This window comes from Schistocerca gregaria, chromosome 5, assembly GCF_023897955.1.
Source record: "Schistocerca gregaria isolate iqSchGreg1 chromosome 5, iqSchGreg1.2, whole genome shotgun sequence".
Lineage (NCBI taxonomy): Eukaryota > Metazoa > Arthropoda > Insecta > Orthoptera > Acrididae > Schistocerca > Schistocerca gregaria.
In genome coordinates, this window is record NC_064924.1 from 254316505 (window position 1) to 254338490 (window position 21986).

The 21986-nt window shown below is 39.8% G+C and overlaps 1 protein-coding gene across 1 annotated transcript in view; it reads right to left on the reverse strand.

The window, feature by feature from the left end:
- Positions 1 to 1655: 1655 nt before the first annotated feature.
- The window catches only part of LOC126272634 (cytoplasmic dynein 1 light intermediate chain 2), a 105354-nt gene continuing 85023 nt past the window's right edge, over positions 1656 to 21986 (reverse strand). The window contains exon 10 of the mRNA XM_049975607.1: positions 1656 to 4039. Coding sequence (XP_049831564.1) covers positions 3909 to 4039 — 131 coding nt within the window. The 3' untranslated portion in view covers positions 1656 to 3908. The remainder of the gene's footprint in view (positions 4040 to 21986) is intronic.

The window sequence follows — 21986 nt, forward strand, 5'->3', positions numbered from 1 at the left end:
TAGGTTTCAAAATTGTATTAGAAGAACTTCAGTGAAGTGGGACATTGCTTTTTTTCTCTCTCTTATTACTTCACAGTTTTTGCAGTACTTCCCCAAGACTAAACCACTAACTGGTTAAAATTAGGATTATCTCCAAACTGGATAGCTGACTGTTCATTTTACTGTGATAATTTATGTGAATAAGTTGTTGTATACCAGTTTCAACCATACTATCCTTGAATTCCATTGTATTTGTAGCTGTATTGCACAATAGCCTTATCAGATGAAAATACATCTGTGAAACTAATAAATGAGACACTTGCTGCCCAGGACTTAACCTTCAAGAGGTGACCTTCTGAAACCTGGAAGTCAGTACTGTTCACTAATTCTGTGTCAATTTCCACTATTTTGCCATTAAACTGTGACAATTAAGTATTACATGTTGTGACCTCAGTATTAGAATTTTAACTAAAAATAAGTATGGTGACTTAATGTTTTGGTACCAGTTTCACAATTCAGTGTATTTAATACTATGAGATTGGAGAAGTACTGGTCAGCTCATTCATACAGCACAATAATGTTAATCACCTCCCTTGTGATAGGCTATTTTAATGTATCAGGAATACTTCAAAGTTAACAACAAAGAACATGGCTTGGGATCTCAAAATGCACCAAGAGGATTTCAGTTGGGCAAACAAATTGAATCTTTCTTCACCTTAAGTCCAGACTCCAAATGTTTTGTCAATGAATGTTTACAAAATGGGGGTGGGGATGTGCATCTTCTGGGAGTTTAAGAATGCTTCTTCCAAGATGCAGCCCATAAAAAGATTATGTACTTACCTGTAAGGGTTTCTTCAGCTTGCAGACACATCAACATGCAAAGTATTCCTCACAACCTCATTTTTCCTATCTAGCTTGAATTGCAGAAATGGTACGTATCTTACACCTCTCAATGGAGTTTGGCATTATGGATTTACACTAGATCCACTCCTCCCAACATTTTTCTACAGAATTTATTCTATGAGACTTTTCATACCCTGTGAGTCAGAAATATTATACTCTATAAATAATTTAGGAGTAAAGGTAACCACCCTCCGAATAGTAGATGCTAAGTGTCGTCGACAAGCATATAAACAAGACTGAAATCTGTCAGTTTTTGGATGAATGTTTTTCCAACCTAGAGTACACACTCTCTCTCTCTCTCTCTCTCTCTCTCTCTCTCTCTCTCTCTCTCTCTCCCTCCCCCCCCCCCCTCCCCCCCTACATACCCACCTACCTACCCACACAACATTACTAATCTGTGCATGGTTATTTTTACTACTAAATTATATACATTCTGCCCAAATTTTTCATTACCATAGATACTGTACTTTGTTTCTTATGTGGCACTATTTTAGGAGTGACAATCCACATGTTCATATTTTCCACCCTCTCCAAATACACCTCTTTGATGAGTTGTTTCTGCAATTGCCTTATAACATTAAGAACTTGATAGACCAACTTCAAAATTTCCTAAAATACTAACTGGCATAAACATGATGGCAATTTCATGAGCTTTACGAAACTAGTTGCAAATTATTGTTTATCTTATTCTTACCAAAGCAAACATGCGGCTGTGCATACAACACACAGTACTTATTCCAAATTGGACAACTATTATCAATGTTAAATACACATTTTGTATTACAAAGCTTTTATTTTGTCAGTGCTACATCACTTTCCAATTTTTAGACTGTAAATCCTGAACTTCCAAATGTATACATCTGTGCATCTTTTTACACACTTGCAAATATTCGGCCTGTTGTCTCCTCTCCTTTGCTATTTTTTCTTTTTACTTTCTGGTATGTTTTTATGAAATGACATTTAAAGCCAAATCCTTGATAGATATTACATAAATATAAAAATTACTAATGCTATGTGCAAAACAGTCTTTGCATGTGTGCTGACTTGTACAGATATCCAAATACAGGAAGCATATTCATAGTTAAACTGACTGTAGAGTTTCACACTCTTAGGCCAACAAGGGCTGATTTCCGTTCAAAAAACTGGATGTTACAAGATCCTTTATCAGATGTAAGTACTACTGATATATTTATTGTTTAAAATTAAATGTGCAATTAAAATATTCCATTCCCATAAGAACATATTAAAGACAATGCTCTGCAGTTAAACTGTTGCTACACTGTACAAACATCTAGGAAAATATGATTGTGTTAGACTTTCCAAAATTGTACGAACTGCAGTGGGTCAGTACTTCACAAAGATTGGTGCATACTAGAAAAATTAACAAATAAAGGGATTTTAAAGATTTTGCTTAGAAACACAGGCATATTACTATTATTATCTTCTCATATGGAATGGTGGCATTCGTAATATCGGTTTAATAGTAGAAATTATAAATTTCCTTTTTACTGATATAGAGTTGATAGTTGTACAAAAAGGTAATAAGAAAACCTGTCAGCTGACAAACAAATCAACACTGTGGAAACCAAGTGAATCTATTCTAATAAACACAAATTAATCAAAAAGAAGAAACAACACTTTGCGTAAGCTCAGAAGATAAAAAAGATTAAAAAATACTGATGAAACTGTGTCTAATAATCTCAAAGAGAGTATTTATTGCAGAAACATCTTAATGCAGTCCAATGAAGTCCACTGCAGTTCATACACAAAATTAATGAAGCAAAATTTTATATGTGGTACAGATTATTGAATTACATTTACTTAACGAAGCTGCCTCACAGTGCCCTCAATTTTTATATCCATTTTTAAGAATTTAATTACAAACGAAGACAGTATTGCACATCCATTACAAACTGATATCAAAGAGACATCAGGCACCAGTTACATAGGCAGCACAGGACAAACAATCTTTTGGAATGCATTAACTTGCATAAATTTCAAGGAGCGTAAACAACGCAAAATTGTTGCAACAAATATTCTAAGTTTCATAACTGAATGCAAGATTAAACAGATGTTGGGTTGCTGCTATTCTCCACATATGAGAGAATTTGTACCCTGTCATGCAATTTATCATCATACTTTGGATGGCACCTGATGTTATCGGATCCTTCACTTTTACATTTAGAAGGTCCTTTTGAACATATGAAAGAGACCACCAAACATTCTGTAGAGTCAGTTTCTCAATAGTAATTTTATACTGAACAGGATTGCACTTTTTGATGTTCTAACAGTAGAGCAATGTACAATTTGGTTTAGGGAATGGCTTAAAGGGATGTTACTGAATAAATATACAAATTACCAAACTATACATCACTGTAATGGCATGTTTGCACAACCTCCCTGCCTCGCTCTTTCTGCACTCTCTCGCCCCCCTCTAAACACACACACACACACACACACACACACACACACACACACACACACACACACAGTCACTTAGTTTTAAATATTTGCTGTCTTGTTTGGGAAGATTCACTTCCATTAATAAATATATATATATATGTACGTATCATTTTCATAATTTTGAAATGGATTGCTATTTACATAGTTGAATTAGTAAACTGGTAGTGTTTCATGACAAGCACAGCGACATTATACAAAAAATAAATTAATGTTCACAAAGAGAATGTTACGAACCTTTTAAAGCTGCTCAAGTGAAATAATCAAAACAAAATAAACTGCGCTTCCTGTCGTATAGCTCAATATGATGGTTGCAACTTAGCCAAGTCCATCATAAAAACCACTTTACATTCCTTCATGTCTTATCACAGGCTCCGATCGAGTATCACAGTGAACCGAAGAACATAATCAGTAACAAACTACTTATAGCAAATGAGCTATCTCTTCAATTACGAAGAAATATTTCAATATAGCAGTTAAATGATCACATTCTTCATCATGACTCTGTGCATAAGCCCTGTTTCACTGTGTAGATTAAGATCCATCATCTGATGCTAGCACTTGTCTCAACAGTCTGTAGAATTTTGGTCTGGTGATGCTAACTTCTTGCTGCGAGTTAACCGATCCAATTCAGCTGCTGCATCTGATCGCATCACTGCTTTATCTACAGATGTATGAGGTCTTTCACTTGGAAGATCTATGGGAGAAAATGGTCAGAGCAATCAGTTATAATGCAGAACCAGAACACAAAAATAAATACTGGCATGACAACTTTATTACATATGCTACAAGAGGCATTCAATAAATAATGCAACATTTTTTTCTTCAGTCAATTCGTTAGAGGGACAGTGTGGAATGTCCCAGCTTTAGCCATAACAGTTTCATGAAGTTTTGATAGGCGGCATCATGACATGCAGCCTACAAAATAGCACCAGTAATGGAGGTGCAATCCAAGCAGAGTGCTATCATTTAATTTCTTTTGGCAGAAAACCAGAACAACACAGATATTCTAAGGCACTAGCAGAATATACACTGTGACCTGGCAATGAACAAAGACATAGTGAGTTATTGGGTGAGGCATCTGTTGTCATCACAAGGTCATGCAAACCTGTCCAATCTCCTGCATGCCAGCCGGCCACACACGGCTGTGAGTCTTGCAATGTAGGAACATGCGGACACACTCATTTGAGGTGGTCAGCAGTTCACAATGAAACACTTCACTGCTCAATTGAACATCTCTGTTGGTAGCATTGACACACTACTACACCAGTTGGGGGTATTCAAAAAGGTGCAGCCCACTGGGTTCCTCGCTGCCTAACAGAAGACAATAAAGAGCAAGATCTGACTATCTGTGAAGAGTTTCTTGTGTGTTATGAGGCTCATGACAATTTTTTGTTGAACATCGTCACAGATGATTTAACACGGGTTCATCAGTTCGAACTGGAAACAAAATGGCAATCCATGAACTGGTACCATACCATCCCTCCTCTGGACAGAATGTTCAAAGACTCACCATTAGCTAGTATAGTCATGGCAACGGCCTTCAGGAACTCTGAAGGGGTTATTCTGTTTGATGTCCTCCCTCACAGACAATGATCAATTCTCAATTGTATTGTGCTTCCCTTAGGACAGAGGAAATGACTTCAGTGTGTTTGTCACCACAAAAGTGCAAACGAATTTCTCCTTTTCCATGACAATTCAATGCATCAAGCAAGTCTGCACACCTGAAAGCAGCTCATAAAAGTTCACTGGACAGTTCATCTTCATCCACCCTACAGCCTAGAACTTTCACCTTCCAACATCCATCTGTTGGACCCAATGGAGAATGCACTCCGCAGGAAGCGATACGCGGATGATCAGAAGATTATTGATACAGCAAGACGTTGGCTCTAATGTCTACCAGTACAGTGGTACCATGTGGGCATACAAGTGCTGCCAATAAGGGTGTGTAAAGCCATCGTACCAAATGGAGATTATGTTGAAAAAGAGGGTTTCGTATCCAAAAGACTGGGGAATAACAGGGTGTACTGGAATCCTGATAAAAGCAACCTGCTTTCAGAAAAAGATGTGCTGCATTACTTACTGAACACCCCTCAAAATACTCTTAAATTTCTCTTATAGCTAAATGAAGGTTCACTTTCATAATGTTGCAGTGTACTCTACATTTTATGGCACAAGCCCTTCAGATGTGGGTATGCCAGTCAGTGTCATAGCCTTTCCTTAGGGGGTGCAAATCTATAAAGACATGCAGGACAACTTCTGGTGATGCAGGAAAAGTTGCTGATAGAATAAAGCTTTGAGATGGGACAGCAGGAATACATGAATGGCACAAGTGGAGTAAGAGAACTACTCTCAAAAGACCACAATCCAGGAACAAATCTCAATTCAGTACACAGTTTATCAACAAGGTAAAATTTACTATAATGTTCTACAATCATATTTTGCAGTTTCTGACTCAACAAAATAACCGTTTTAATTAATCATATCTTTCAAAGGCAAACCTACACTGACACAGAACTGAAAATGTATCAGGAATTTCAAATGTGAAAAGAATACTGGGACCCAATGAAACCATGAACAAAATGATTAGGTCCTTCAATACTTATAACAGTTGCCAATTCCGGTACAACTTTGGAAGCTAGCTCCATAGAATATTTTCACCTGTCTTCTACATGATAGCCTTACAACAGTTAAAAAGAAAAAAAAAGAAAAATCTGGCATGAATGTGTTTACCAAAATCACAAGGATAATGTCAGTCTCTCATATAATACCAAAATACTAATGTAAGCAAGCCAAATGGGAGATGAAACTTTACTTTACTTTCACTTACATGTTTGCTTGCTGAAGCTGTGTAACTTGCTGATTGTCAGTATCTGTGGGAAAACAGAAATGTCTTTCGATCTATTTGTGACACAGTCGTGTTATCAATGTTTTCAAGCAGCTAACTTCTAGCAGCAAAGAAGAGAGGGGGTGGAAGGAGGGTTTATTTCAAGTTGTTTTATGCCATTCTCAATTTATTTCTGTATTTGCTACGCTGAAAAAAATGAATAACTTGTTAAATACAGGATGATTCAATTAATGTCTAAAACCCCAAAGCGACAGAGATGATGCAGAGACAAGTAATTTAGTATAAGATACACCAGGCTGCAAATGTTGGGAAACATGTGACATACCTCGCCACATGTGCAGTGGTTGGGCTTGTGGATCCTACCCTCGCCGATAAGAGGCAGTGCATCACATTGCTCTGCTAGGCTACTTTTTTTAAAAACCTTTTATAGCTTATGAGCACAGAGCCAAGTACACATTTAGCACAGAAGGAAAGTCTTCCAATATATGAAGATTTATCAAGGGACGAATTACTGGAGAGATGTTTAGGTGGCCATAGACAAATTGCGGATGAATGTTTTAATTCCACTATTTAGCGATTAGCTCCTAAATATGAAAATTCCTGGCAGCTTAAAACTGTGTGCCGGATCAGGACTCTAACTCGAGACCTTTGCCTTTCGCGGGCAAGTGCTCTACCAAACGAGTTACCCAAGCATGACTCGCACCCCATCCTCGCAGCTTTAATTCCGTCAGTACCTCATCTCCTACCTTACAAACTTCACAGAAGCCCTCCTGCGAACTTTGCAGAACTAGCACTCCTGGAAGAAAGGATATTGCGGAGACATGGCTTAGCCATAGCCTGGGCCCCGAGTTCGAGTCTCAGTCCGGCACACAGTTTTAAACTGCCAGGAAGTTTCATATCAGCACACACTCCGCTGCAGAGTGAAAATCTCATTCCGGAAACATCCCCCAGGCTGTGGCTAAGCCACGTCTCCATAATATCCTTTCTTCCAGGAATGCTGGTTCTGCAAGGTTCACAGGAGGGCTTCTGTGACATCTGGAAGGTAGGAGATGAGGTACTGCAGAGTGAAAATCTCCTACTGGAAAATATGAATGGTTACACTGCACCCAAATGGAGAACTATACTCACAACCTTCAGGAGACATCATAACGTAACTTTGTTATTTTTGGCTGAAATTATTCAAAGAAATTCACAAAAACTGTTCGAAATATGAATGAAATGTCAAAATTTGATAAAATTCTAATTAATTCTGCCACTTCATTTCAATATAGTACATTTGAGGAATAACTCTCCATAACTTTACATTAAAGAATTTTAATAATACGTCTCATTTATAGTGAAATTCTTCATCATTAATTTGAAACATGGGAGTTTCATCTGATACAATCAAGACTGATCATGCAAACTCTATCCTGTATCAAATTACTTTAGGACTAATAACCCTGAAAAAAGTAGTGGGGTAAGATGGTCAAGTAAGCACACTATGCTTTCAGCAAATCTCATGGGCCTCCAAGCCATAGCAGTCACCCTCTGTTGTCAAACCTTAACAACAACAACAACAACAACAACAACAACAACAACCACCACCACCACCACCACCATTCTGGATTGCATATGCTGCTGTTGGAAGATTTATTGTATGCTGTAACTACACTGGTTTTAACTTCTTGTAGTTGCAGAATACTTTTGTTTTATTCATTTTTATTATTCTTTGTAGTGCTTACTGTGATACTGACCATTGCCTGAAGTAAGTTTGTCAAATAGTGCTTTTGGGAAATTTCATATCACTCTCTTGGCCAGGACACTGCCAAATGAGGTCAGTTTCTTTAAACTGTTCACATTATCTACCTAAATCTGCATGTACTTCTACAAGGAACCTTAGAGATGCAGTGGAGGTTTTGCTCAACCATCATTATTTTTCCCTTTTCGTGATCCATTCGACTGTGGTGCATGGGATCTAGATATTCTTTTTCCTGTCAGCCATTTCACAAGATTCATGAGGAAGGAAGCAATAGGTTGCCCGACACTTCCTTGAATGTACAATGAATTCAAAAGGAAGTCTCTCCTTGGTGCATACTATAACATCTGCCACTGGAATCTAAAGAGCATCTCTAATACATTCAAGCATACCAAATGAACCTGTGATGAAATATGCCACCCTTCTTTTTATTTAATCTCTCTTCTGTTATTGCTTAGCAGAGAGGATAGCTCGCCTGAAGTTAATGACATCAGCCAGAAATTTTATCAAATTGATATAGTACACATAAGGTGTGTAACCGTGAGACAGAATGTAATAGTGACGACAGCAATGAGAGGGGGGGGGGGGGGGGGAGGGGCGGGGGGGAACTGCATGGGAGGTAAAAGTATAATGGTCAGTTTGGCCCACAGGCCACAGAGCAGCTGGGCGGCTCACTTGGCCATAACAGTATAAGTAATTCCTTCTAGTCAGGAGTATATGAAATCTGTAACAATATAATAAGGTGACATAAATAGCCAGGTGAGTGGGTGAGTGCGTGCAACTCAGTCCCTTGACACTCTTGGACTCAGGGGCAGCTGTGCAATGTACCACATTGTGATCTGAAACAATCTGAGGGATAAAAACTGACAGTGACAAGTAAAAATTGGTAGGGATCCTCAAAAGCATCAGTCACAAAGAGTATGTGAAACATGATGGCGTCAAATGATGTAGTATGCATTATGTATGAAAAAAATAAATAAAAAATAAAAAATATTGGAATGAAATGTGGTGTTTAGGAAAATCCTGCTGGAAACCACAATGAGAGGTAGACAAAAGATCTAATTCAAGAACAAAGCACAATTTTTGGGCTACCAACATTTCATGTGGTATGCAAAGCACACTGATGACAGTCACTGGGTAGCTGCTAGACATCTGCCTGGTTTAAGGAGTGGTACATAATACTCCCTCCATTGCAAAAGGGAAAGCACTTTCTAGCCAAATATGAGTGCATGATTGAGTCGGATTCAGATAATGGCTCTTCTGATAATGAATCAAAAAAAGAGCCTGGGGACTTACTATGTGATGAATTATGAACCTGAAGCAGTTCTCTGCCAATAAAAGGTTCATTTAAGAATTTCATGTTACAGGGGGTACAGGAAAGGAGGATGTTTTCAACTCTTCTTTTATTCCCAGAAACATAGCCGATTAAGAAGAGTATAAAACACTGTCTCAACATATGTCATGAGATGCTCAGCAAGAGTTGAGGTATCATTAGATATATCACCAGTAAGGAGAACTGTAATAGTTTTTGATCTTTGGCACCCTAGTAGACTATAGAGCTTGCTCACACCTGGCATATGTTCTCAAGGAGTAGGCCATCAGACATCTCTGACAACCTCGTCATTACAATCTGATGGAGAGAGGAGGGGGGGGGGGGGCAAAGGTGGTGGCAGAGAGATACAAATTCTGGCTCACCCAACAGAAAGCCGAATGTGGCAAGTGATCTGTTGGATGGAAACAACGAAGTGACATTATCACCAGCATATAATTGTTATCACAAAGAATGCTGGTGAGGACTTTGCCTGCAGCATTAGTGTAATGACTGACAAGTCATTTTACATTTGGCAACCATATGTTGAATGGCTTCATTCAGTAACTATCTCAGAGGGCAACACAGACAACAGAACAAGAGGACATTAACTGCTGCAGTTCCAGTACACAACTGTAATGTCCATTGGAGTTGCACTGAACTATCACATTAAAGCAGTCCTGTAAAGATGAGTGGGGACCATGTGCTGTTCATTTCTAACAACAGAAGCCGTGAGTGACTACCTTCCAATATATAAATATTTAACAAGCAACAACTATGTGATGTGGCTGAGTGCACTATTGCATTTATATATTAGTTATGAGGTGCTGTTTCTTAACAACCATGTTACATTAATAGATTTTAAGGGTAAACTGCCAGCTGCTGCACCCAATGTTGTTCTCTGTAGGTCTTCCAGAATTTTCACATTCCATGGCAACTTTCCTATACGCAAAACCATATTCACGAACAGCCACACATTGTCTCTGGCATTTTCCAACAGGTCATTTATATGCAATGTGAAAATTAACAGACCCTGTAACACCCACTAAAAGTACTCACAAAGTTACTTTTATATATAATTTACCCCAGTAAGTTCTGCCTATTGGAAAAGTTCTCAACCCAATCATAATTCTGGTCTGATACTTATCACACATTACTATGTTACTAGGAACCATGGGAAACTATTAGATGCCTTGTGGACAGGGACCGTTTGAGAACATTTTTCCACTTTTGCACCTGCTCCATCTCCTCACATACACTTTCACTCTTGTTAGTTTTTGTTACTAACTGTGATACATACTATGTACAAATCTTGCACTTGGTCACCCTGGTGCCCCAGACAGACACCACTAATTGTGTTATGTCCTGTATAGAAACCTCACATTTGGGGTTCCCCTCTCAGTTTGGCAACCTAAGTGGCAGCTTGCATCACTTGGGCCTTAAACTGCACCTGCTAGCGGAAGACAAGGAACATAGAAAAATTCTTGGTGCCACTGTCTATGGTATACCTGTTTGCATGGATGGAGCCAAGTTTCGTCATGCCCCTGCAGAATCCATCTTTATTGCTACAGATTAGATTTTTGTTCGCCAAACTGAATATAATATTTAAGGATAAAGCATGTTTCATACTTCTACAACCATCTGATGTCTGTCATAAAGGCCTATAATCATGTAACATTGGCCAGTGAGCACTCTTTGAGACAGGAATGCCTTGCACTTAAGTAGCTTGGTACCTTTAGCTACACCAGTGACCAACAACACAAAGGGAGTAAGTTATTGAACGATAGTGTTTCTCTCTCATCCCTCACAACCCTGCTTGGCACATACAAAGGAACATTGTACAATGCTTTTTCATTTTTTCCATCCATCTCCAAAGACAAATGCATTCCCAAAGTCAAATGTGATCATGTTGCTGCTCAAATATTCTTGTAATTTCTTTGTCACACTTGCTAAGCAAAAAGATCTCTACCTTTCTTGACATTCCTTTTAATGTGTTGTCAGTCACACTAAAACACACAGTAACTGACTACCTCACATATGCCAACCATTTTGAAAAGTCTATGTCTGTTAATTACAATCAGACCTACATTGTCACCCTCATGAGTTTGTTATCTAACTGTTCAAAGTAATTTTAAAAAGAGACATTCAGAATCCCTCAAGAATCCATCCGTGGCACCATTTTTACTCATGCGACTCATTTTACAGACGGCAAACTGAAATCTCCTATTACAATAGCACAATAAGGAAACGTGTCTGCAATATTCACAAGTTTTATGTGAAGTGTTCTGTCACTACACATTCTCAGGCAGATGACCTACAGGGGCATCTGATTACGACGTTTCACTCACTTTCGGTGCTTCCTTCATCGGGGCTATAGGTTACATTGGGAATTTGTAATGATCCCAGTAGATATTATCAAGTGCTTTACAGCACTAAATGTGCCACCACCAGTGGTGTCTATTTTATCCTTACAGTGTAAATTGCAATCCAAATTGTTTTTTGCTATTGACTTACGGTTTCAGTCAACTTTCTTTTGGTGCCACTACATGGACAGTGTTATTTACAAAAATGGAAACTAATTATGAAATATTGCCATGGATGCATTTGCGATTTACTAAATGGACACTGAAATTCTCACTTTCTGATCCGCAAGGACATAAGTTTTACTCTGTAATTAATGTGCCTCCAACCTAAAATTGGACAATTGAATAACACATATTTGACAACTGCAGTAGCCACAAGCTTTATGTAAGGCACATTTGGCTTACTGAGCAGGTCCATAAAATTCCCCACTCGATACCAGATATCAAGGATTCTGCACCATAGACTGTCTGGGTTAAACCTGCTGTGCACTCACAAACCTTAGGAGTGCAGTGAATTCTGGGTCCAATGCTGCAAATAGTTAGCCATGCCACCACCTTGTGTTCTATCTTCTTCAATTCAACCACCTGTTTAAAACAACAGATAATGACTTTGGAATTCAATTATAGATCAGAAGTGCCAATATGAGCCACAATTTGTAGCTCTTCGCACTTAGTATGTTCAAGAGCAATCAGCGAAGTTTGTTTCTCCTGTACAGTGAAAAGACTTGAGAGAAATATGGACTGCCTACTGTCTTCCTGCTAAACATGCCTGCTATTTCGCTGAGATGCTTCATGATCTGCCTAAGGCAGGAACTTCGAATGATGAAAATACCAATCCTCCATGATTTTCCAGAATTGGCAGGAAAACCGGCCGTAGGCTCAACAGATGAAACTAGTACATTAGGTTAGAGTAGCCAGCAAATCTCATACGGTTGCAAAGGAATTTTTCCACCAAGAGGTACACAAATCCACCACTATCCACCATTCACCCTGGATTGAGTATCGCATTTACCCAAGTGTAAGTCAATCCTGAATATAAGGCAATCCCCCCCCCCCCCCCCCTTGTCCTTAAGAAGCTCCTTGAGAAAAATTTATTTTTTAATGAATTCTGACTATCAAAATTGCAAACTTTTATTGACATAAGGTATTTGCTTAAAAAGTTAACATTACACCTATTCTACACTTCAGCCATTTATTGACTGTCTATATTTTGATAATACAAGGACAAAGAAAATAAAAAAGAAATGGCTTACATTAATTTTTATCTTCACTGCCTTTCTTGTTTATTGAGCCTACACTAGAATCTTGCTAATCCGGCCATACCTTGAACATGGGGGTGCCGGATTAGTGGAAGTGCCAGATTATTGAAAGTGTCTTAAGTTTAGTGTAAGCACTTACGGATTATTATACTTTGTAAACATAAAGACATTCATTTTCATAGAAAACTTAGTCCTTGAGTGTTTATACTTAACAGAACAAAAAGCGGGCCACCACTGAATTCCAATGTGTAGGCTGCACCTGACCGTACACAATAAACAAAGCATAGCTTTGTTGCAGGTCCTCTAAACCCTCCCCAGTACAGTCATTTGACGACACACACAATGGGCACCAGAAGAGACTACCAGGGAACACTACTCATTATGGCAGTAAATCAATACCGTCATACAACAAATAAGAAAACACGATATTAGAAATTAGACAGTCCGCAACACTTGTAAATTAATCTTCATTACAATAAGTGACGCTGCACAAGTCCTATCACACCCATTAAATGACATGAGCTTTTCTTCTGGTCTGAATTTGAACCCACTGTTAACCAAATGAATCTTGCATGTCTGATCGACACTCGACTAGGCATAAAGAGATGTAAAATACTTAAGTTTTAATTAGTACCAACTTACAAGGCCAAATGTCCAAACATGTAAATAAATAACTGTACATTTATCACTGCACAGGGAACACCATGAAACTTTATTAACCCTGAGAAGTAACCACAGAACGTGTATGTGTCAGATATTAAGTACATTCACCGATAGGGTGTTACTGGAACCTTAAACAATGATACAAACGATTTCTGCTTTGCAAGGATTCAAGGTCAGCATCATTCACTATTATATTATATTTATTGTTTCTTCACCAGTATCGAGATGCACACATGCTCAGTTAGAGGCAACGCAATGAGTAGCTATGCACTGCCTGGGACTCCAACCCTGCACATATTGCAATCATTGACCCTGTACGAAGAGGTGTCAACCATCAAATTCTCTTTCACTAGAAGTTAGGATCACACTGTTCATTCTCACTTTGAGGAGTTAGCACCATGAGGAAACAATGAAGTAATGGAAAAGTATGATCTCAAAGGGTTCAAATCCAGAGAAAAATTGGAATCTGAGCTCTAATTTCAGTCCAGTGCCAATATTTTCAAAATCTCAAGGTAACTTAAAACAACACATGAAGGTCCTATAGCCTTATATGACAATTAGTTCATGAACTAAAAGAACATTACTAGGGTAAGCACGCTTACTAGAGAGTGTTTCTGCAAAGCAGTGACTTCCACCTCTGACAGCCAAAACTAACCCAACTCTGTTCCAGTCAGTAGTGAATGGACATGTTTAACCCTTTCAGGGGAAGTGGTTCCATTTGAAACCACCTACAATTTTCTCATTTTGTGGCAAAAGGGCAGTGGCTACATTTGGGGACACCATTCGGCAGCCTAGTTGGTGCTACCCTCTAGCAGCTGTCACTGGAACTGCTTCAAAATCTGTAAATATTAGCAAGTAGTGAGGCAAGTTGGATAGCCATTTTTGTACACTGTGGGCGAACGTCTGTTCTCAAATGGTGACTATTCTTCTGTATTAGGTAACTTATATGCATGCATTAAATACAGAATACTGTTCTGTATACATTAATACTGTATGTACTGCAATAATAACCAAAATAATGCATTTATTTCTGTGAATGTTGTGGCGGTTCCATTTGAAACCACTGCTCCTGTAACTGCAGCGTGATACTTGCCTTCAGTAGTCATATTGAGGTTGAAAGAAACGGAGAGGGATTACAGTGCAATGTCTCGTTGAAAATGAGATTAGACGCAAAGCAGAATCTCGAACTGAGAAGGAAGGGGAAGGAAGTCATCTGTGTTTTTCGAAGGATAGATATACTGGTGTTTACTATAATATGATTTAAGGAGGTCACTGTAAAAATAAATCAGTGCAGCCTGATGGCAATTTTAAGTACCGCATGCTAACTCCATAAGGAGAAAATATTGTATAAGCTATAACAAACACTGTCTCAAACAAGAGCCTGTATATGCCCACAAAATGTATTGTTATTGAGAAATATCTTGTGGCACAAAAGTGTTTTGCATTATGAACTGCATTATGTGTCCTTCGCAGCTGATATTTGTTGCCAACAGAAGAGACACCTTGCAGTCGCGGAGCAACAAATGCCAGCTGGAAGACAGCACTTAGGAGCTTGATTGGCAAACACGCCTACCACACGTCTTCAAATATGGCACCAGCATGTGTTTACCTTTCTCACCTCGAATTGATCAACCAACAAGAAACTTTGTTTTGTTTTCTTTTTCTTGTTTTTGTTTTGGCAACTGCACTTTAAAGATGGCTTAACTCGGAAACAGCAAGTCACTACATGAATGGGATGGAAAAACTACATGCTTACCATCAGATGGTTTTTGATAATGAGGTCAAATATATTGTTGACAATTTCTCTGATATCTGTGTCTATTTTGTTCCATAACCTAATGGGAAACACTATTAATATGTACTATACTAACGCAATGGTGTCATCATAATACCATACTGCAAATGGCTATCTTAATTAAACAAAGTCTTCCTTCATACACAAGTAGCTTTACAAGGCTACAATGTAAATATGACAGTAACTGTGAGGGTAGTTGCTGAATGAAACAGTTAACAGAATATTCAGTGATACAATTTCATTAGCAGATTTGTGTATTTTTAGTAGCACTTCCACAGTATTTTATGTTTCTGACCTCTAGATTTACTGGTTATTGAACAAAGTGAGACGACTTAAGTCCACAAAATTTCTAAAGATGTCATTCTCAGTTCAATATAGCTGTTTGTAGCTTTGTCACAAAGGAGGTAAAATGTTTTTGTCATGCCAGTTTGGAACTGAGAGCTACTGCTCTTACTCTTTACAGTTTCATGGAGCAAGTGATAAACTGTAACATTCATTGCCTCCTCATTGCCCTTGTGATGCATGTTACAGATCATTCACAATGTACACTACGAGATCAGTTGTAGTTGCTGCATGAAAGTAATCTGCCCTGTCTGTAAACACACATTTGATAAGTCGATGACACACCCAAGTAGAATTTATTCAGAATCTTTGACTGGTGTACCACGGATATGTCAAGCTAATCTTGCAAGGTAATTCTGTCATTCCAGAAAGTAACAAAACTTACCACAGTGACACTAGGCATGTTCCACTATGTTTTCATGAACCTATCATAGTAGTAGCAGGATGATTATATTTCTAGAGGCAGCGTCTTTATTGAGTGAGCCAACAATTTAGGAGTGCACCTTGTGCATCAATGATGCACTGGCTTTCACTGAGTTACAGATCCATTTAATTGACCGATACGCAGCAGGATGTGTGTACAAGTAATTTGTTCGAACGTTATGAAATACCCCAAACCTATTGACAGCAAACCAGCATGGATTTGGAAAGCATCATTATTGTAAGACACAGTTGGCAATTGCTTTATTTGCATGATGTACTGTGTACAGAGGCTCTCAAATTGATTGCACATTTATAGGGTCGCAAAGAGGCTAATATCATTCCTCAAAAGTGGCTTCCAACCACATTGCTATCCTACAGACTATTGCCTCAGTTGAGCGACTGGATTCGATTTCATGTATGAAAGATCACAGTGTGCAGAAACTGATGGGACGTCCATAGCAAAGCTGCTTATGAGGAATTATATCAAAATCCTTTCTGGAAAGCTACAAATACGGAGCCAGTTTGGGAGCCCCTGTACACAATACATAATGCAAATAAAGTTCCAGCTGTGTCACAAAAGATTGATGCTCTAAAAGCCCATGCTGGTTTGATGTCAACAAGCAATATATTTTGGTGTATTTCATAATGTTGGAACAAATTGTTTGTTCACATGTCCTGCTACATGCTGTTGTCAATGAAATAGATCTGTAACTCAGTGAATTACGTTAATTTCTTTCATACTACTGCAGTGGTATGTGGAATCTTCCATTCTTCTCCCTCACTGTAAATAATAGAATACTCCTCATGACACCGTAGTAAAAGCAATTAAACCACGGCATCACTGATGTCCAGATGCACTCCTAAATTGTTAGCTCAAGAAAGACACTGCCTCTCGAAATATAATCATATTGCCACGACTATGATAGAGTCATGAAAACATAGTGGAACATACCTAGTGGCACTGTGATAGTTTTGTTACTACCAGGAATGAGAAAATTACCTTGCAAGATTCACTTGATATATCTGTGGTATACCAATCAAAGATTCTGAATGGATTCCACTTGGGTGTGCCACTGATATGAGTTCACAGGGAGGGGACATCTCTACCAAGTATTTGGACAATGAGGAATAACTTCCCTAAAACGGAAGAAGTACAATTGACAGACAAGACAGAATCAGAATCAGCACCATGTTCATGATCATCATGTATGCAGTCGGATTTACGAACGGATGACATATGACCCTTTATTTTTGCATTTGTGATACACGGCCTAACGTTGTGGACAATCCTCTCGTGAATGTTTTGTAAAACACTGCGGACATGAAGGAAGTTGCCATGGGTTTTGCTGCAGTTTCTTAGAGGTTTGTTTACGGTTAGGCCGAGGCTGCGCTTGGGAGTGTACTGGAGCCACGTTGGCTGGTGGGGGACACGCCACACGCATCGTCAACAGCGCACAGAGGTTGTATTTCCCCGAAGTCACCCCATGCCTCTATTTGCGCTCCAGCGGCACGAGAAATTTCAAAAGACTGAGCAATGGATAAGACTTCATTGAGAGTCTGATTTGCCAACTGAAGGGCACGTTGCCTAAGTTCCTTGTTGGGCGCCGACCGGATAATAGCATCCCGTACCATGGAATCGGCGTAGGATTCTTTGTGAACTTCAGTAACAAATTGACACTTTCTACTGAGGCCTTGAGGTGCAGCATCCCAAGCGCGATAGGATTGATTCGTTGTTTTTGACAACGATAAAATGCAACACGAGAGGCTACCACATGCGTATGCTTTTGAAAATAAACGGACACAAGTGAGCACATTTCAGCAAAGGAGAAAGACGCAGGATCTTTCAAAGGAGCCTATTGCGACAACAACGGATACATCTGAGGTGAAATCCATGAAAAGAACAGAGACTTACATGTTTGGTCGTCCGCGACATGAAATGCCAAGAAGTGCTGTCTAAGACTTTTTTCGTAATCAGACCAGTCTTCCGCCGTCTCGTCTTATGGAGGAAAAGGAGGTAGGCACAACGATGAGAGACGCCCTGCATTGGATGCCACGACGAAATCACGAATCGCATTTGTGAGAAGCGTTTGCATTTCTATGAGACCTTGCAATAGTTGCTCTAAAGTAGCTATGGAAACACGTGGGTCAACAATGAAAAAGAAAAATTCCCTACCTCATCGCCAATTGTTATAACTTCAAGTTGAACAAATATATTTCGAGGACATCGCAATACACGAAGTCACAGATCAAGTAAACAGAGTAAGACGTGTGTCACTTTAACAGTCAAATCATAACTGAGTCCGAGTCTAGCGGCCGCAGGCTGGCCGCTTACGTGGTGCTGCTGCTGCTGCTGCTGCTGCATGGCAGGCAGACAGCACCGCATGCAGAGGACACGCGTAACTGAGCGGCGGCACTTTGAAAGATCGGCGAGTCACAACAGAAAGGCAGAGGTTGTTGCAGAGCCGCGAGGTGCACTCCAACTGGTACTCCCATCTGAGAGCAGATGTCAGAGGGCTGGTTCTTCTTGTATGCAAAAAGAAATTCGATGATTAGGAAACTGTTGAATAGTGATTGCATAAGTGAGCAAGAGTTGGCACTGTTGGAAATGAAGGGGGAAGATACCCACATTTGCAAGGAGACTGTCTACAAGACTAGTCCAGAATAGACCAGTGGCCACTCTTACTCCAGGAAGATGGACTGGGTCCAATAATTTCAAAGCTGAAGGTGCTGCCGAGCCATAAACCCGGCAAGCATAGTCCGGCTGGTACAAGACCTGAGCCTGGTAAATTTGGAGTAGAACAGTGTGACACACACACACACTAATAGGTGCAGGCAAGAGAGCTGAGAGTGTTAGGCTAGCACATGCAGCTAGTATTTAGCTGACAAATATGGGGTACCCATGTTAGCTTTTATATCAAAGAAGAATCCTAAAAATCAGGGCTGTGCAACAATGTCCAAGCACTGGGTACCCAACTACAATCCTGGGTCAGGACGGACCACAACATGATGGCAGAAATGTCCGACTTGTATTTTGGTGGGAAAGAACTGGAAGCCATGGGAAAGGGTTCAAGCAGTATTCCCTTGAATGGCTCCTTGGAGATGGCACTCAACTAAGAATAGGGACTGGAAACTATAACAAAAGAAAAACACAAAAGTTGTCATTTTTGGGGGGGAGGGGGATGTCGCTGGGCAGACAGAGAAGAGGAAGACTGTTATACAGTCACCACTGAGCACTGTGGGATGCCATTCTCTTAGACTTCTTGTTAGCTGAGAGAGATACCACCTCTAACGAAAAAGAACCACTTGGATACAAAGTGAAGAATATAAAGGAATCCTTGAAAGACACAGCCACACAGGGTAAGTAAAATTTGATGACACCAAACAGTATGGTACATGTTATGCAGATCAAAAAGTCTCTGATGAGATGTTGGCATTTAGAAAAAGGCATGTTGGACTGCTGTTTCCAACATAACCAGATAATTGGTTGTCTATCATTCCTGGCTACCCCATATTTGTCAACTAAATACTAGCTGTATGTGACAGCCTAACAATCTCAGCAATCCTTTCAAGCATTTAGCAGAGCATGTTGGTAAGGCTAACTGGTCAGTATCTGTAGATAGATGATCGGTTTTTACCTAGATTAAGGAGTGGTTAGGTGGTTGGTTTAAAAGAGGAGGAGAAGGGACCAAACTGCTAGGTTATCGGTCGCTTGTTCTGATTAAAATAATGCCACAAGGGTGAGAATAAAACTAATGAGGCTTATAACACAAAATGGAGAGGAAGAAAAACCACAAAACGACAGAAAGGCAACAAACACTACAAGGTACGAAAGAGGACAAGAAAATCATACACACACACAAGAAACAGGTAGAAGAGATTAAAACAAGAAAGCAAGGAGTGGGATGATCATATTATCTCACCATCACAAAAGGGAAAATACTTTCAGGTCAAATACAGGTGAAGGTCCTGACAAGGAGTGTCTCAATAACATTCAGGTGTTGAGTCACATGGTTATGAATTTAATCACAGCCTGAGGCTGTATCATGATACAACAAGAGCCTGAAGCAGTTACCAGTCAGTGAAAGGTTTGTTACATAATTTGACGATAGGGGCATGCCCTGAATTTGTCTTTTAGGCATTCAGTAAGTAGCCAGGTACGAAGAGGATGCTGATTCTGTTGCAAAGTAGATCATGAGGCTTTCTGCAAGAACCAACACATCAGCAGATATACCACCATGGAGGAGGAGACTTGGTACAGTTGTTGTTGATATTTAGCGGACTGGCAGACTGAGAAGGCTGAATCATACTTGAGATGAAGAGGCATTCTCAAAGAGGAGATACAGTGCTTCCAGCACTTCTCCTTACTGCATTTAACTATATAGCTGCTTAAAAGTGACGAGCATCTTCCGAAGGATGTCACTTGAGACGTTTAAGGGCCCTTTGACAATTCTGAATACCTGCTGCAATGTCTTTGGCCCACTACCGCATTGGCTGGCAGCAGAAAGGGCCCATAGTAAGGAGAATAGCAGTTCCAATGGCAAGGTGATCACGTAAGAGGTGTAGGAGAGGGGAGGGATATTAGGACAGGTGTGGCGGAAGACATCGTAGTGCTGCCTGTGGGGGTGTGAAGGGATGTGGCAGGGACAATACACTCAGGTGACAAAAGTTGTGATATAGCAATATGCAAATACATAGATGGTGGTAGTATTGCCTACACATGGTGTAAAAGGGCAGTTCACTGGCATAGCTGTCATTTGTGCTCAGGTAGTTCATGTGAAAAGGTTTCCGACAAGATTATGGCTGCACGATGGAACTTGACAGACTTTGAACACAGAAGAGTGGAGCTAGACACATGGGACATTCCACTTCAGAAATCGTTAAGGAATTCAATATTCAAGAGATCCACAGTGTCAAGAGTTGGCAGAGATTCCAAATTTCTGGTATTACCTCTCATCACAGCCTTCACTTAAAGACCAAGAGCAGCAGCCTTTACACAGAGTTGTCAGAGCTAACAGACAAAAAACAATGCATGAAATAACCACAGAAATCAATGTGGGGCATTTGATGAATGTATCCTTTAAGATAGTGTGGCAAAATCTTGCATTAACAGACTATGGCAGCAGGTGACCAACATGAGTGGCTCTCCTGAGCTCCTGGCCATGTTGGACCCTAGGCCACTGGAAAACTGTGATCTGGTCACATGAGTACCAATTCAGTCAGAGATGGTGGTAGGATTCAAGTATGGCACAGACCCCAGGAAGCCACTGACCCAAGTTTTCAAGAAGGCACTGTGCAAGTGGGTGGCGGCCCCATAATGGTGTGAGCTGTGTTTACATGGGATGGACTGGGACCTCTGGTGCAAATAAACTACTTTGAGACCATTTTCAGCTCTTTGTGGACTTCTTGTTCCCAAACAACAATGGAATTTTTACGGATGACAATGCGGGAGTCACCGGACTACAATTGTTTGCTACTGGTTTGAAGAACATTCTGGACAATTTGAGAGAATAATTTGGCTAACAGTCACCCAACATGAATCCCATCGAACATTTATGGGACATAATCAAGAGGTCAGTTCATGCACAAAATCTGTCACTGGCATCACTTTTGCAATTATGGATGGCTATAGAGGCAGTATGGCTCAATATTTCTGCAGGGAACTTCCAACAACATGTTGAGTCCATGCCATGTCTAATTACTGCACTATACAGGGAAAAAGGATGTCCGATAACATTAGAAGATACTCCACGACCTGTCGCTCCGGTGTATAGTGGGATGGTAAGTGCAGCAATGGGAGGCTGAGCTGGTGAGGCAGAAGGGAAAAGGAGAGAAGCATAGATTGCTGCACATTTTTAGAGGAGGAGGAGGAGGAGGAGGAGGAGGAGGATTGTTGGAAGTTAAACA